Source organism: Durio zibethinus, chromosome 13, assembly GCF_047325235.1.
Source record: "Durio zibethinus cultivar Kanyao isolate XHJ-2024 chromosome 13, ASM4732523v1, whole genome shotgun sequence".
Lineage (NCBI taxonomy): Eukaryota > Viridiplantae > Streptophyta > Magnoliopsida > Malvales > Malvaceae > Durio > Durio zibethinus.
Window position 1 is genome coordinate 5,538,591 of NC_143174.1, and position 19,566 is coordinate 5,558,156.

Consider the following 19,566-nt stretch of genomic DNA (forward strand, 5'->3'; position numbering starts at 1 on the left):
AATTAAATAAAACAAAAATGATAAAATAAAGTATCATTTATTTAGCCTAGAAAAATTTAAGATAATATGAAATTAATTAGTATCAATTTTGGATAGACATTGTAGGGTATTAATACTTTTATTAAATGTAAGTGTAATCTTGAACCTAGTTATATTATGTAAATTAAAATATATAATTTTTAAAAAATGAGTCAAGCTTAAAATTTTTTTTAAATAAAATAAATTTAGATAATCAATCACGTTTAACAAAAAAGATTGAAGGTGATTTTTTTATGTTTGCTAATTGAATTTTCGAATTTACACATTATAACAAATAAAATAATAAAATGTGTAATATATTGAAAAATAAATTTAAAACTATAAATACTTGAAAAATAAGATTATAAAATATAATGATAAGATAAAAAAAACTCTCGAGACCTGCAAGTTTAACAAATAATTCGATCCAAGAAAAGGTTTACTCGTAACCAATGAACAAGTACATATTTAATTTTGAAATTTTACTACGTTTGTGGCAGCTAATTAATTACACAATAATATATATATATATATACACACACACAAATATTTGATTTAATTATAAATCTCATGAAAAATTTCCCAAATTAAATAATTAGTGAGATTAAACTCAATGATGTGATATATATTTAAATATAAAACCAATGAAAGTAATGAGATAATGTATAGTTACTACAGAGGTTTAAGTCTTTAGTGATATTTTTTTAAGGTTTATTGACATTTATAAATGTCACTAAAATATTAGCGGTATTTGTGAAAAACGTCACTAAGAGCGTCAGTTATATTCACGTAGAGAAAAATAGTGGTGTTTTTTTTTTATAAAACGCCTCTAATTTAGTAGTATTTATATCACAAAAATGCTTCTAATTTATAGACGTTTGTATCATAAAACGTCGTTAAATTAGAGACATTTGTATAGATAAACGTCGCTAAATTAACAACGTTTGTATAAATAAACACCGTTAAATTAACGTCATTTGAATAAATAAACACTGCTAATTTAGCGACGTTTTTCTAATAAAATGCTGTTAATTTAACGATGTTTTTCTGATAAAATGCTGCTAATTTAGTGACGTTTTATGCTATAAATGCTACTAAATTTTGAATTTAGTGGTATTTTTTAACACAAACGTCGTGAAATTAAAAAATTTACTTTTTTATAAAATTTATTATTATCATTAAATAAAAATGTTAAAAGAAATAAAAACGAAGTTCAATTCATAAACTTAATATTATAAATATATAATTTGTTCAAATATGTATGTAACACAAAGTTTAATAATACATGCAATAATATTCAAATTAATTTAGTACATTAACCAAAAAATTTAAAATGTATGAAATTGATGACTTCATAGATTTAGAATACTGCCATTTGATGAAGGATTGTTTCCACCAAGAACCTACTAAATAATATCATACAAGTTTTAAAACTTAATAATAAGCTATTATTCATAGTAAAAAAAATAAATAGTTACTAAATATAATACCTGAGTTGGTAAACCACTTACATTAGTTCCTGAAAATTGTTGTTGCATAAAATTCGTAAGAGTATCAAATCAATCATGCAACTGCTGAAATTTTGTACGTTCTTGTTCCATTCTAGCACGTTCCTCTTCAATTTTAGCATGCTCATGTTCTTTTTATGCTTCCATTTGCTGGAAACGTTGTTGCATAGTTTAAAACTCCTCTCTCAATATGAAAATGTCTCGTGAAAATTGACTTGTTGAGAATATAAATTATTGAAAGCTACATCCATAGTAGCTAGATGGTGTTGGACCCAATCCAAGGCCTCGAACCAATCCATATCTTTCTTTTCCAGCAACTTCTGTGAAAATTCAAATTTTCAATTCTTGTATATTGACGGAACCATCAGATGCAATTTCAATATTAGTAGCCATTTTTTCTTTCACTTTTTCTTATAAATTAATTAGATAAAACTATCAAGTTTAATGATTAATTAATAATCTGTTTAAAATAGTCAATATTACTTTATGTATACAACATATGTAACAAATTACCACAATTTCTTGTGTTTCAACATTCAAGTAAGATCCATCTTTTTTTATATGAGTTAATCGAAAAAGTTTTACACGTTTAATTTTTTCACCCATTTCAATCTCCTATATAAAAACATATGTTATTGTTAAATACATATCAACCGCAACTTATTCATGCATATAATGTATTTAATCTATTTAAATTATTAAATAGACATATAACTGTAAAATTATATTTTTGCCCTTTAATAGCACAAAAGTCTTAAACAAACGTAAACAATAAAAACATTTTGACCTTTCACACATATCAATCATGGAAACCAAATTCAATTATTTGGACAAGTTTAATATCATGTATTGAAGCTATCTAAACTGTTAAAATATAGTGAACAACAACAACTTTGTATTTTTACCTTTTAATGGCAAAAAAAGTCCTAAACAGAGGTAAATAACAACTTTGTCACATATATCAATTGCGAAAACCAAGTTCAATCATTCGCAAAAGTTTAATATAATGTATTGAAGCTATCTAAACTGCTAAAATAAAACAATAATAGTAAATTTGTATTTTTGCCTTTTAACGGCTCGAAAAAATCATAAACAACTGTAAACAACAACTTTTTCACATATATCAACTGCGAAAATCAAGTTCAATAATTTGAAAAAGTTTAATATCATGTATTGAAGCCATCCAAACTGTTAAAATAGAATAATAATAATAATTTTTTTTTCATTTTAACGACAAACATAGTCCTAAATAGACGTAAATGATAACTTTTTCATATATATCAATTGTGGAAACCAAGTTCAATCATTCAGACAAGTTTAATATCATTATTGGAGTTATCCAAACTGTTAAACTAAAATAATAATAGCAATTTTGTATTATTACCTATTAACAGCGCAAAAAGTCCTAACTTTGTCATACATATCAATCGTGGAAACTAAGTTTAATAATTTGGATAAGTTTAATATCATGTATTGAAACTATCAAAACTATTAAAATAGAAAAATAATTGTAAATTTACATTTTTACCTTGTAATAGCACAAAAAGTTGTAAACAGACATTAATTACAAATTACGACACATATATCAATAATGGAAACCAAGTTCAATCATTCGAAAAAGTTTAATATCATAAACTTACTATTTTTTTTTTTGCTTTCTTGCAAAACTTTTTGATCCATTTGTGTGGCTATATTTCTGTTGCTTTCTACTACCAATCTTAATTTGTTCTCTTTCCTGTCATAAAAAATAATTACATATATGATAGAAATACAAATATTATCAACTTAAATCATAAAACACCTTTATTATAAAAACTAATACTAAAAGTACCTCTCTTTTTCTTAAGAGTCAAAATCTAACTAATTATTCATATTACCACCTAATCACATTATGGGGTACATTTTTCGTTATGGCCTCTACAGTACTATTTCGATCATAATACTTTTTCTTCAAATTATGCTTATAGTCTTTCCATTTCTTTTTCAATGACTTAAGCACAAATGATGTTGGTATTTCAAGTACAAATCTTGATTGTAATAATACAAAAAGCTAAGTTTTAATCAATAAACCAAATTTAAAATAATTAAATTTTTTATATGTAATTAATTATACTAATACCTCAATAAAGTTTAAAGCATCGACCTTAACTTCTGCTGGAACTTTATGCCATGTTTCATAATGAATAGGCAATTTCATTCAATTACGGGCAATCATGCCTAAAAATCTAGCCAACAGTTGAGACTTTTCACCAATTGGTTACCTATCAAAGTTTATAGAGATTACAATACGCTTGTTTGGAGGTAGTGCAAACAATTCCTTCAAAGTTGTCTAACTTCTGGTCTTTCGTTGATCATTGTTATCAACTGCAAATAAAAAAAAATTAATTTGTAAATTATCAATACTTTAATCATTATAATCGAAATCTAAATATGAGGTTTATTATACCGACATTCAAATTAAAATCAGAATCAATTGACGAGATACTATTTAGACTTGGACCTCCTATATTGCCAGATCCAATATCAGTTGAAGGGTTAGAAATAGTTGAGTTAGAGCCGACTGTACATAGGATTCAGTCCATAGCCAAGATCAATTAGTATCGCAGATGGTTCTGAACTAATATCTCTAATATGTATTCTTTTCAATCTACTCATTCGCATTATAGCTTAGCTGCATCATAAAAGTGCATATATAAAAAACATATGTAAAGAACATTTATAAAGACATTGAGAAGTTAAGAAATCATAACCAATCATATATAACGAACATATTGATTTAATTAAATTAAAAGATAATGTATGACTTACAATACAATAATTGAAATAAAAGCAATTGCGACATAAATTACATACAAGTATTTATTACATTATGTTTTAAACATTCGATTTACAAAATATGGATGATCCAACATGGTTCATAAATATCTTCATTAACATAATCACGGACCCACTGAGTAGAGGTACTGGAGATATTTTCATCCAAGTTTTATTCAGTAAAAAGAAAATATTCAGTTTCATGTTCAATATCATATTTGGTATCTGATCTCATATCAAATAAGTCTCTAGGTGTGTTTCAAAGAACAACAAACTAACCCAATTCTTTTGGTCTTTAGAATAAAAAACTTGTTTGACTTAAGAGGAAAAAAATGTAAGGTTCATTGATAAGTTGTTGTTTGGTGTCAATTAATTAAGAAAAATTCACAATTGTAAAGCTAAATTGATCTTTTTTAATATCCCTTACACTATTCACATAAGCCCAATCACATTGAAATAAGATAACTTTTTACTTGTCATAATAATCCAACTCAATGATGTCATTAATCGTGACATAATAGTCAATGTTTTCTTCTAACGGGTTTGTGTCCTTAGCACTAGCATAGCTAGTATTGATGAAGTAACAACAATTCTTGAATTTTGTATACTTTTAAATCTTTTACGGGATTTAGTGTGAAATCTAAATCCATTGATGATGAAACTTTTGTACATTTCTCAATCCCGTTTAGCTTTTGTGAAAGACACTTTACCTCTTCACTAACAAACCTTCCACTCTAAACTTATAAAGGTGGAATAAATATATATGTTATTAATTTTATTTATACCCTAAGCATTTTATGTACATTTCTCATTATAAGAAGTATGGCATTACTTACAATTGCTCCTAACCATTTATGAAAGTTTTCGGTGAACAACTTTCAAGCTCTTAAAGGTTTGATAATCGATAATGTGCACGAGCTCTCAAATTATTTCTATTCTCACTACAAAATATCATGATAAAGTATTAACAATAAGAAAAATACAATAATCTATGCTTAATGGAATGAACTATTTCCTTGTAAGAAAACTTACGTGTGAAACGATTCAATTGAGTCATGATGGAAGAAAACATATCGATGTGCTTGTGCCCAAGATTTTTTTTATCTAACTCTACCATTTTAGCTTTGCCTATTGGTTGTCCAAAGCTTTCAAAAAGATAATTGTAGGCAAAATCAGTATGCTGTATAGCAACATTTCTTGATGGTCTATTAAATCTCGTTTCAACATTATCCAAATAACGAAAACAAAATGTCATACACTTTTTTGCTAAATATCTTTCAGCAATAGAACCTTCCGGATAGCGTTTGTTATGACGACAAGACTTTAACCTTCTAAAAACCTAAGGCATAAAACATTTGTCATATACCATTTTAACTAGAGTGATATGATTAACACTAACAACCTAATCAAGCTATTAACAAATAATACCTTTTGATAGGATACAACTATCGATAATAAATCGATCCATTGACTTTTGCTTCATATGAAAGGTGGATAACCAAATGCATCATAATTGTGAAGAATTTTAGAGGAAAAATTTTCTCTAAATGGCATAAAGTAATTGTAGCTTGATCTTAAAGTTTGTCAAGCTCTTTCACAATTAGAACTTTCCTATAGAGATCTTTAAATATGTTATTCAATTCAATTACCACTAAAGTGACTTGTTTTGATATTGATGAACGTAAAACAAAAGAAAGTAAGTCTTGCATCATAATATGATAATCATGTGACTTCAATGAAGAAAGTTTTTGCTCTTTCAAATTCACACATATCGATATATTTGATGTATAGCCATCCAAAACTTTCACATTTTTCAAAACCTTACAAAACACATCTTTCTTAGCTTTAGAAATCCCAAAACAGGTAAGAGACAATTAATATTTACCATTAAAAATAACTTTGGATGAAGGTCAGGGCGAATCCCCATATCAACTAGGTCAAGCCAACTCTTTAAGTCATCTTTTGATCTTTTATTCACATTGAGAATTATCCCAATAAAATTTTCGTAAACATTTTTCTCTGTGCATCACATCAAGGTTATGACGTAATAAATTATATTTTCAATAAGACAACTTAAAAAAATATTTTTTTTACAACTCAAACTTATTAGGGTCATCTTCTTCATCTTTTTCCTTATCACTTTGAACATCAAGATCGTCAACTTGAGTATCAATATCACTAACTTGAGTAATAGGAGGTCAGAAACCTTTAAAGATCTCCCTCACTCTTTTCCTTGATTGAGTTTTTTTTTTTCATAAATGAAATTGATATATTTTAACTTTGACAAGATATTAGATCCATTAATTGGTAAAGACGATCTTTTTAACTATTCAATTTCATCAAAGAGATATTTTTGAAATCTAAATCGATGATTATCATCTAACCATCGATGATGTCCTATATAACTAAATTTTTTACCATTATGTAACCACTTCGAATATGTCTGCATATCACAATATGGACAAGCATAACGACCTTTTATGCTTTAATCAGATAAATTCGTATAAGTAAAAAAATCATTGATAGTTCATAACAGAGTAGCATGCATATTGAAAATTTTTTTTTGATACATCTTAGGTCTTAACTCCTTCCCATAATTGCTTCAACTCTTTAATAATAGGTTGTAAGTAGATGTCTATATCATTATCCAAACTTTTTTCCCTAAAAATTATCATAGACAAGATAAATGACTGTTGTTTCATGGTAATCCATGGTAGTAAATTATACGAAATCAATATAACTGACCAAGTACTATAAGAAATACTCAACATTTTGAACGGGTTGAATCCATCAGATACTAGTCCAAGCATAACATTTTGAAGATCAGAAGCAAAGTCTGAAAACCTAGAATAAAATGTTTTAAATTCTAAAAAATCTGTAAGATGCCTCAATGATCCATCATCTGTTCATTTGTCATGATGCCACCTCATAGAATCTAAAGTTTTGGAAAGCATGAAGAGTTGCTGAAGTCTTAATATTAATGAAAAATACCATAAAAACTTTATAGGTTTTTTTTTTTTTACATTGATCTTATCATCATCTTCATTCAATCTTTCATCGAGATTTTTTTCATCCAATGAGAATTACGACACAAATGACAAGATTCTTAATTTTTTCTATCACCTCAATACAACATGCAACATTGGGACAACTATGAATTTTCTTATATCCAAGACCCAAATCCTTGATTATCTTCTTTGAATCCTTATAAGATTCAGGGATTTTTGCAAAAGGAAACATTTTAAGTGAAAAAGATGCACACAGAAAGATAACATTGAATGCTTAGATCCCTCATAAAGTTCTTCATTCATATCCTCAAACAACCTATAATACTTTCACTCAGTTGTTGGTCACCTACACCTATCCCATGTTCACCAAATTCATTCATTTCAATATTTGACTCATTAAATTCATTATTTTGAGGAGACAGATGATGGAAATGTTGGTTATAAAAAAGCATCTCACAATATGTCTTTTATGTTATCTTCTCTAATAGGATCATGTTGGTATTGAAGAGCCCTTGAAGTTGAAAAAACTATAATCGAAGACCTTGATGGTACAGATTCTCCATGAAAATACCAATTAACATATCCTAAAATAATTTCAATACAAATTAAATGTTCCAAAACAACTTCATGCATTTGTCATTTGATATTAACACACTTCAAATATGGGCATAATACATATTATCTTTACATGTATTCTCAAATACAAAATTAAAAAAAAATTTCACTCTATCTCAGTACTCTTGACTTAATTTTAGCTTTTGCATCTAACTTTTATCCATTTAGTACTTGCTACATCATTAGACCAAAATTATATAAATAAATTATATGAAAACGAACATGTCAAATACTTAATTATATAATGTATTAAACCAAAAATAATAACAAGACCAACGCTTATAGAAAACTAGAACAACAAAGCAATTATGTGCACTATGACAATATGAATTGAATGATCTCCCTATAATACTTGAACGCTTTCTCAATTTCTTGAACCACATGTATGAAGCACCATAAGAAGTTACCTCTGTAACTTTAGTAAGCTTATCCTTGACAATATGTAATAGATAGGAAAGGAAAAGGGATAGTGGGCTTCAAATGGGTATTTGAGAAAGATGGGTTTTGGAGAAAAATTTTGTACCCCAAATTGTAATAAAAATTGCAAAAGCTGAAAAAATAGTAGAATGAAGTAAAAACTAAAGTAAATAATGAAAAAAATAGTAGAAATAGGGTTCTAAAAGACAAAGTTCGATTAGTAAAAGTTGAAAGAAAGGAAAAGTAAAGTTGGTATGGAAAGAGAAATATTAGATTAATTAAGCTGAAGCTTAAAGTTAGGGATTCGATATGCTAAGTTTAAGGTGTTTTCAACAAACAAACGACACTAAATTTTAATGTTATGAGTTGGGGGGAGTTTTTAAAAAATTACATTTATCATTATTATAAATTACAAAATTATTTTGGGGGCATTTGATTCCAATTTCTATGAGGGTATTATTTAAGGCATTATCTGACAAAAAACTCCTTTAATAATCTTCTAAAATTTTTTTAAAAAAATTATTAAAGGCCTTTTTTTTTTTTGTAGAAAATGCCTTCAATAATCCCTTAAAATCTTGACGAGGAGATTATTGAAGGCGTTACAAAAATGCCTTTAATAATTCTCTTCAATTTTTTAAAAGAAATTATTAAATGTGTTTTTTTACAGCAAAATACTTTAAATAATCTCCTTTAATTTTTTAAAAAAAATTATTGAAGGTGTGTTTATGCATAAAATACCTTTAATAATCCTTTAAAATTTTGGCGAGGAGATTATTTGACTAAAAACCCCTTAAATAATTTTTTTCAATTTAAAAAAAAATTATTGAAGGTATTTTTCTGCAAAAAATGCCTTTAATAATTCACTCCAATCTTTTAAAAGAAATTATTGAAGGCGTGTTTATGTAGAAAACGCCTTCAATAATCCTTTAAAATTTTGATGAGGAGATTATTGAAGACGTTTTTAACTAAAAATGCCTTCAATAATCTCCTCTAATATTTTAAAAAAATTATTGAAGGTATTTTTCTACCGAAAACACCTTCAATAATCTCCTCTAATTTTTTAAAGAAAATCATTGAAGGCATTTTTTTTTTTTGCATAAAACGCCTTCAATAATCTTTTAAAAATTTTTAAAGGAAATTAGTGAAGGCATTTTTTTGTTGAAAATACCTTCAATAATTCTCTCTAATCTTTTAAAAGAAATTATTGAAGGCGTATTTATGTAAAAAATACCTTTAATAATCCCTTCAATTTTTGATGAGGAGATTATTGAAGGTATTTATGTAAAGAATGTGGATATTATGTCCTTCGTTTTATGAGAAAAATAGTATTATAAGATTTAATGACCACACCATTCAAAGTTAGTATTAATTTCATAAAATTGTTATATTTTCCAAAAAAAATAGCTAAATTATGTTATCGTTTATTAACATTTACTTGTGATTTTTTTTAGCGAGAGAATAAATGAGGCTTTACAATAGACGAACTTGATGAAGTTTGTAAAGAGTGATGTGAGTATGTATTATCATTTGCTAAACAATGAGCTTGGACATTGTTGGTTGTGTGTAAATATATGCATTTAATTTGTTATAATGTTTTTAACATGCCATGTTGAATGGATAATTTAAGTTTATAGATTGAGGTATTGGTTTAATATTATTGGCTAATATTTGTTTTATATCAATTGGCTGCAACTTTTATACACATATATTGCGTACACATATATTTGAAAAAAAGTATATTTATATGGCAATATTATCAGTTTTAAATTCGGATGTGTGATCAATTTATTAAATTACTACAATGTTTGTATTGTAAATTTCAAAATATAATTCGTAGTATCACATATATGAACCAAAAGTTTTCTAGGCATAAACTTACAATTGACTTCCCATTCTATTATTTTTTGGATAAAAATGCCTTTAATTATGCCTTACAAAAAATTAAATAGGGGTACATTTCTAGCCAATGACGCTTCAATAATCCTTTTCGATTGTATTGGGGAGATTATTAAAGGCATTTTTTGTCAGAAAATACCTTGAATAATCTTTTATAAAAAATTAAATGACATTATTGAAGGTGTTTTTTTGGCAAAATCACTTTTAATAATCCTCTCCCATTCTTTCTGCATAATTATTGAAGGTGTTTTTGACCAAAAACGCCTTCAATAATTGCCTTCATTTTTTATAAGAATATTATTTAAAGCATTTTCTGTAAAAAAAATGCCTTCAATAATCTCTCATCTATTTTTTATAAAAGAATTATTCAAGGTATTTTTTTGCTAAAAATGCCTTCAATAATAAATCCAATTCTTTAGAGGAGATTATTTTAGGCGTTATAGTCGATAAACATCGCTAATTTTTGTCTTTAGTGGCGTTTATAAATACAAACGCCACTATTCGAATATTTAGTGACGTTTTGATAAAAAATACCTTAAGGTTTATAAAAACACAGAAGCTAGTGACGTTTCTAAGTGAAAGGCCGGCACAAAACTATCATTAATCTTCTATTTTCTTTCTATTTTCTTGTAGTGAGAGAAAATAAAAAATAACCATTAAAACCATTAAATTAAAATTTGAATATAATGAATTTGTTTAACATTTATAATGTTAATAAATATAATTAAAATTTGTCAAAATTATTTTTATATTAAATAATAATTTTTAATAAATTAAAATTATTAAAATTATTTTATAATGATATAATTTTTATTTATTTACTCTTTTATGTACTTATATATATGATTATTTTTAAATTAAAATAATATATATTTTTTAAAAATAATACTGCATTTGCTCATATTAAATTAAAATTAATAGTTTTTATTTACTTTATCATTTATGTAATTATTTATTTTAATTAATTAGTTAATTATGAAGATATTTATTTTTAATCATTAACCAATAATTTGTTTGATTATATAATTTATTTATTGATGTATTTGTTTAATTTTAATTATTTAATTATTGATTAATTATTATGCTATTGTATAATTTTATTTATTTATATAAGATTATTTGAATATTTTTAAATAAATATGAAAAATAAAGAATGTAGGAAAAAGACAAAGGGAACATTTTTTCACTGCACTATAATGGGAACGGTAAATAAAATTTGAAGCATGGGCTAAAATTGCAATATGGGGCTACGGTGTAAGAGAAAAATGCCAGCGAGCCTCTTTCGGTCTAGTGCCACACTAGAATTTTGGTAAGGTGACCGGAGCTTTAGGCTGCATTTGATTTCAAATGTATCCCTAACGGGGATACGGCTAAATATCTAATTTTGTTTGAAATTTTTTTAATATTATTAGATTTTGAATTGTATTTTGATATTTAATTTTAAAAATTATTTTTTAAATTCAAATTTAAAGGTTTAAAAATATTTTTTATTTTTATTTATGGTAAAAAATATAAATTTTGGTTTTTTTTTTAAAGATTGTAATTTTATTTAGATTTAAAATTTAAAAGTTGAGTTTGATTTTGATAATTTTTTAAAATTAAGTTTCTAGAAAAAAGAAAAATAAATTTTGATAGAATCTTGATAAATTCAATTGGTATTAAAATTTTTTAAATTGAAGAAGAATTTAATTCTTATATAAAGAGGAAACTAACTCAGAAAAAAGGTAGAATCAAGAAGCAACACAATTGAGACAACAATCATCAAGTAATACAAAACTTTGAGTTTTGAGAAAGAAATTTTTGGACAGAAAGAGAAAGAAAATAAATAACCAATTGGAGGGAGAGATCACAAGAATAATAGACAACTCAATAAGACAACAAGCAATTGAATAATTAATAATAATATAAAGGAATCACAAAGCAAAAAAAAAGGTGTACATATAATATTAAAGCAAAAAGACTCTAGCAAAATTTTTCTTAGTAGTAGGTTTTATTTTAAGTTGGTTCAAAAGTATTGGTTGGGTATACTTTTTTTTTTTAATTTTTATTTATTATGATGTTATATTTATTTGTCATCTAATATGATTTGGGATAAAATTTATGATAATAATTTTTTTTATATATTTATATATTTATTTATTCATTTTTTTTATTTTGATTTCATTTTTTCTTTACTTATTAATTTATTGATTTAATTGATGTAAATAAAAATTAAATTAAATTTTTTAAAAAGATGTAAATATATTATTTTATGATTAAAAATTTATAAATATGTTTGTATCATTATTTATAATTAATATTTTGTAAATAAATAAAAATGACATAAATAAATTGATTTATTTATCATAAAATATTTAATAAATTTAACAATAAAATCTCTTTATATAAATAACGAATTTACCTTATATATTTTTAAAATAAAAAAATTTTAATGAAAATTTACATTTTTTTAATATTTAAATATTAAAATTAATAAAAATTATGTAAATGATGCGGTTCAGAGGAAGAGATGAATGTCAAATCTTATGTCAGGACACGATAAAAGATTGACGCGGGCCAAGACTTTCAAACAAAAGACAAAGGCATCACTCAAATGGATAGACAAACTGATCCATCCGTATTATTTTTCCATGACTAATATTCCTAAGACCTAAAATACCTAGAAAATATAGAATTTGGAATATATTCCCGCATCTTTATTAGAAATCTGCCTTCATGTAGAAATCCAACTGCAACCATGCGCGTAATTGACACCACACTCAATTGCATATCAATCATCTACATTTTTTTAATATTTAAATATCAAATTTTAAATTTTTAATCACTTACCTAAGTCGCCACCTGCGCCATTGGATACTTATCTTTTTCCGGTTAGGAAAATCCTTCCACTACCGAACACATATAGGCATAATTGTATTAAAAAAAGAGAGAAAATACATTACGTACACACAAGAGATAAATTTTAAGTCTTTTCTAATGAGAAAAAAAAACTCAGTGCGATTTCACGTGTCAGTGTCTTTGTCTATATTTTTCTCATTTTTATTTTGTTTTATTTGAAAGAAAAAATCGAATAAATAAACTTTTTCCTTTTGCGTTTCTCAAAAAATTAACTTGTAAAACTTTAAAATATTCATAAATATATCCAACTCTTGTTAAGTACGAGTACTCTTCAATTTTATGTAGCTTTTAAAATAAATATTTAAAAGTTTAATTTGAAAATTAATTTAATTAATTCTTACTATTATTTTAAAATATTATTCATCATACTTAAAGTTTAAATTTTAATAATTATATTATATCTATTTTCTTTATCCTCAACCTGGTTATTTTTTTGAATTAAAAAAATGTTGCGATGGTTTTTTTTTTTTTTTTTTTTTTTTTTTTTTTTTTTTTTTTTCACTTTTGCCTTACATTGCTTTAATTGTGGAAAACCCTCACATTTATCTCTCAATTAACTCTAGCTTTACCTATAACAAATGAGATCCTTTGACATTTGTATTGGTTTGCCTTTTACATATCTATCGTGCAATTTGCCAATCAATCATACATATTATTTTATCTTAGTTGCTTTAATGAAAATAATGCCGTGTACAAGTTTTTTTTATACAATACTATATTAAATATTTGTTAACCCTAATAAAAATTTTCATTTCAATTTATTTTTCTAATTTTCAAGATTTAGTATTTTTTAAGATTTTGTCCACCTACAAGATAAGGGTTTTATTAACCCAACAAATGAGTTTATTTTGATATACTCATAGTGTAATTTTTTAATTTTATAAATTGAGTTAAAAGATTTTTATGCCTTATTTTTTAAAATTTGTTCTTTAATAAATTTTAAGAGATATTTGCTATTTTATTAATTTTATTTATGTAATCTAAAAACTCTATTAATAGTGAATTAGATAATTCCTTTAAACAAAATTATTTCTAAATAAGTAATGAAATGATATAATTAAAATTAATTAATCAAAAGAAAAAGGATAAAAGGATAATGTAGTCTCGATTACTGGTTTTGAGCATTAGTCAGTTATAATATCTTTGTCGATTAAGGTAATTGGCTTGTCAAAAGAAAACCTAAAAGAAATAAAGTTTTGGTGGTTGGTTTGGCACCTTCAGGATTCAGCGTTAATGGCCGACCGCCATTAGAGCTAACGGGGTTTTTGCCCCCAAAATGTTTCAAAATCCTTTTTAACATATACTATATATATATATATATTATACTATAATTATTTCATATATTTCTATTAAATTAGATTGATTTTTACATTAAAATTGACATTTGTTAATTTTATTTTTTATCTTTAATTTAATTTTATACATTATAATTTAAAAAATTAATTGAATTATTATTTATTATTTATTGTACGCATAATTTATTATCATAAATTCTTAAAAATAATAAATTTATCATAAATATAAAGTTACATTCATGTATATTAAAAAAAAAAAAACTTTTTTTTCTCAATAAAATTTCAATCGTCAGTCAAGTATTAAAAGTGTTTTTTTTTTTTTTGTTTAATAAAATCTTAAATAAGTTATGTTAATTATTTAAATTATTTATTTTTTAAAAAAATATTTGTGATCGACACATATAATATATGAGTATGAAAATAAAAAAATTTTAAAAAATAAATATATTTAAACTAAATACAGACCTTTATTTTGTATTAATTTTAAATTTTAAATAATATAATAATAAAAATATATAATTTTAATTAACCTTTCAAAATCAAATACCGTGATCCCTGATAATTGAGCGTCCAATCATTTCATTTCCATTTGTCTGCATATGGAACGGCCTCATCTGCCAAAACCTAGTCCCATCGTAACTTTTGGAGGCAAAATCGTGTTCCTCGTGTTTTCATGGGTCCCTCCGCTCTTAATCAATTTTGTTTTTTTGTTTTTTGTTATTAAAACGTGCTTTAGATTTTTTTTTTTTTGGTACGCAAGCTATTTCCTAGTCATTCCAATTTATAAACCGTGTGCCGCCTTCCATTTTTTTGTACCAACCACACATCCAAGTTTGATTAAGAGAAAAAGGCTTTGCTCTTCAATGGGATCATCGGAAGAAAACCAATTTCATGGCAACAATAAATATGCAGAGCAAGATCAAGAAAGCTTCGCATATGCCTTCGAGATCGTCATCTCTTGTGTGCTGCCCATGTCAATGCATGCAGCAATTCAGCTTGACATTTTTGAGATCATAGCCAAAGCTGGTCCAGATGCCAAGCTCTCCCCAAAGGAGCTAGCAGCCCAGTTACCTACCAAGAATCCAGAGGCGCCCTCTATGCTGGACCGCATACTTAGAGTTTTAGCCAGCCATGGTATTGTTGGTTGCTCTTTGGCTGATGATGAAGAGGGTAATCCACAGAGGCTCTATAGTTTAACGCCTGTGTCCAAATTCTTTGTTCAAAATGAAGATGGAGTTTCATTAGGCCCCTTTATGAACTTGCTTCAGGACAAGGTGTTCCTTGATAGTTGGTGGGTTTCTTCACTCTCTCTTCTTCTGTGCGTGTGTCTTTAACTGTTCGTTTTTTGACTTTTGGAGCCATTGTTCCCTGTCATCATTGCTTTTGATCCCTCTTCTGGTCTAGCTATTTTGGAAGTGCTTGGAAATTTATATTTGGTGGGGTCAGTTTGAGAATGGGAATATTAGTTCAAATATAGGCGGCTAAAATTCTTTTTCTTTCGTTTGGCCAGAAATAGGAAGCTAAAATTCTCTATGTTTTGATTTTTCATTGACTAATATGTGCATATTTTCATGTACGGTCAATTCTTAAATAGACCACTAATAAAAAACAGGAAAATGTTAACTCGAACAACTTGTGTGAGGTTTGAAAAGAAAAAAAAAAGCTATAAATGAAAAATTGTAAAAATTTTAAAATTGAAAAAAAAAAAAATGATCAGAGGGGGGATGATGGCTTCAGACTAGTTGATCAGCCGCTGATCGATCTCCCCAACGCCGCCTTCCACTCTCTTTTCCCTTCCCTCCAAGATCTCCGTCTCTCTTTTTTTTTATTTTTTATTTTTTATTTTAAAATTTTTACAATTTTTTTGAATTTTTTTTGAAAAAGATTTATTTATCTTTTATCTTTTATTTTTTACTTTTTATTTTTATTTCAAGAATGAAAATAAAAACATAAGGCACCGTTTGTTTGAGAAAATGATTTTTGTTTTTATTTTTTATTTTCCTTTTTTAAAAAATAGTTTTTATTTTTTATTTTTTAAAAAATATATTTGATAAATGAAAATAAAAATTATTTTTTAAAATGTAAAAATAAAGAAATAAATAAAATATTTAATAATATTACTATTAATGTCATTTAAATATAAATATAATATATATTTATTAATTAATGACATTAAAAAGTATTTAAATATAGTAACTTGCAAAAATGTAAAAAAAAGAAAAAGTAATGTACATCCATTATTTTTACAATTAAAAGTATCTTTCTTTTTTTTTTTTTTTTTTCATATTTCAAGCCATTTTTATTTTTTAAAAAATTTGTTTTCATTTTCAATTATTAAATATATTTTCACTCATATTTTTCATTTTTTTGAAAAATGAAAACAGAAAATAATTCTATTTTCTGAAAAGAAACACTACCTAAATTATTCAATTTCTCACTTGGTGATGGATTCCACTTATGATGTGAGGCTAACATATTACATTACTTGGAATTTTTTTTGACAACCGGTGCTATTTTGTTGATTAGGGAAATCACTTTGATTTAGATTTTAAAAAAGTTACTTCATAAGTTAATTTGATTTTAAGAATACAAATTCAGATATTTAACAGTGAGTTTTTGTTCTTTTGATATTTAATTAATAGAAGTAGTATAATTCAGATGTATTTTGCACATGTAAAAATTATTCATATACTCAAAGGATGGTTGATTCTAATATGTAAATATATCATTTGTTTATAATAAATGAAACTATTTCCTCTGATAGTAACATTAGAAAAAGGGCTAAAGGAATAGTTAATTAGTTCAACTAATTTTAGTGGTTTGGTTGCTTTAATTTTTTTCAACTCAAAAAGAATTGACCAATTTGCCTGAGTTCCATTTGACCTCACGTCATAAAGGTCTTATACTTAACAAATTCCTGCATGATAATCCACTGGTAGGTCGCAGCTGAAGGATGCAATTCTTGAAGGAGGAGTTCCATTTGACAGGGTCCATGGAACAAACGCATTTGAATATCCTGGCAGGGACCCAAGGTTCAATCAAGTTTTTAATACTGCCATGATCAATCACACGACTATAGTTCTGAAGAAGATCCTGGAGAGCTACAAGGGTTTTGAGCAGCTCAACCGTGTAGTTGATGTTGGCGGTGGTCTTGGAGTCACCCTTAGCATTATCACCTCCAAGTATCCCTCTATTAAGGGAATTAATTTTGACTTGCCTCATGTTATACAACATGCCCCGGCCTACCCTGGTAACATCTTGGTTTCTGCATTTTGGATTTTCAGTTACTCTGGTATCGCCTGTTTGTACACTAACAAGATAATTGACATAATTACAGGCGTTGAGCATGTAGGAGGAGATATGTTTGAAAGTGTTCCGAAAGGAGACGCAATTTTTATGAAGGTAAACTGTATTATTTGCAGCAATTTGTTTCCCTTGGTTAAGGGGGTAAATGAACAGAACGAGTTCGATAAATAATTTGAAAACAAACTTAATTTTTATTTATTTATATTTATTTATTAAGTTTGATAAATAATCACAAATAACATTTTAAAATTTATTAATTAAGTGAACAGATTACAAATATTATAAAATTTGTTCACATTTGATTTGTTTAAACGAAGAAAGCATTCTACAAACGGTTCATGAATAGACCTAATTTTGTTCGTTTATTTAAGCTAATAAATGATCACTAATAGCATCTTAAACAAGCAGATCAAGATCAAGAACATAACAAAATTTATTTAATTATATTCTATTCGCTTACACGTCTAACCTTGATCTACACCTATAAGTTATATATTCAATCATCTCTCAGCAGTAATTATTTTATTAGGCTCTTTTTAATTAATGCATTGTATGTTTGATTTTAGTTATTTTCCTTTTACTATCAAAAGTTGTTAATAGCAGATAACAAATAAATTAATGACGTAAGTTGCAAAATTTATAGTGGATTCTTCATGATTGGAGTGATGATCGTTGTTTGAAGCTGTTGAGGAATTGTTACGATGCCATTCCGGATGACGGAAAAGTTATAGTGCTTGATGCTGTCCTCCCGGTCGTGCCCGAGACTAATGTTTATGTGAGAGGCATTTCACAGGCGGATGTGCTTATGATGACTCAGAATCCAGGAGGGAAGGAACGGACCAAACCAGAATTCGAAGCCCTGGCAACTAAAGCTGGATTCAGTGGTGTCAGATATGAGTGTTTTGTTTGTAACTTCTGGGTTATGGAGTTCTTCAAGTAGTTTGACTTTATATCATTGATGAAATTTGCTCTTGATCAGCTGGAAATGTAGCAAAAGGATGGAAAAGAATAAAGTGGATGCTTGTTTTTCCATTGCCATACTTTCTTTTGTTGAACATAGTACTTAAAACTAGTTTTTGTGGGACGTGACACACGTATAATTTTTATCTTTAAAAATTTATTTTAATAAATAATTTTTTATATAATAATAATAATAATAATAATAATAATAATAATAATAATAATAATAATAATAATTTAATCTTAACTTTAGTATAATATTAATTAGTAAAATTTGATAACTTTTTGATTTAATTTTGATTTTGATAACTTTTGGTATAATTTTGGTAACTTATTATATATTTTCGGTAACTATCAATATAGTTTTGGTAATATTTTTATAAAATTTTAGTAGTCTTTTTATATAATTTTATGCTATGTTTAGACAAATATTAGTAAAAGAAAGGAAAAGGAAGTAAAATAAAGGAATGGAAGGTTTTTTAAAGGAAATGAAAGAATATATGTACCATTTGTTTGGATAGCTAAAATTAATAAAGGAAAAGAAAGTAAATAAATATTAATAATCATTATTTGATTAAATAATAAAAAGGAAAGGAAATGAATTATTATATTATTTTTTTATTATAATATTTGATAATATTTGTTTTTACTATAACATTTACATGTTTATGTTAACGTATTTCATGTTTTTAATTTTCTTTTATTTCTTCATAAAAATAGTTATCAATGAAATTTATGGATTTCATAAAAATAACAAAAAAAATTAGAGACAATAAATTTATTGGTAGAGTTCAAAATCATATATTTTTAATTTAGAGAAATTAATAAGGA

At 25.9% G+C, this 19,566-nt stretch overlaps 1 protein-coding gene across 1 annotated transcript; it reads left to right on the forward strand.

The window, feature by feature from the left end:
- The first annotated feature begins 15,248 nt into the window (after positions 1-15,248).
- Positions 15,249-18,813, forward strand: LOC111304423 (cathecol O-methyltransferase 1-like). Its single transcript, XM_089742802.1, has 4 exons — positions 15,249-15,760; positions 17,409-17,719; positions 17,807-17,871; positions 18,419-18,813. The coding sequence occupies exons 1-4, from the start codon at positions 15,333-15,335 to the stop codon at positions 18,713-18,715; spliced, it is 1,101 nt and encodes a 366-aa protein (XP_089598928.1). The 5' UTR covers positions 15,249-15,332; the 3' UTR covers positions 18,716-18,813.
- The last annotated feature ends 753 nt before the right edge of the window (positions 18,814-19,566 follow it).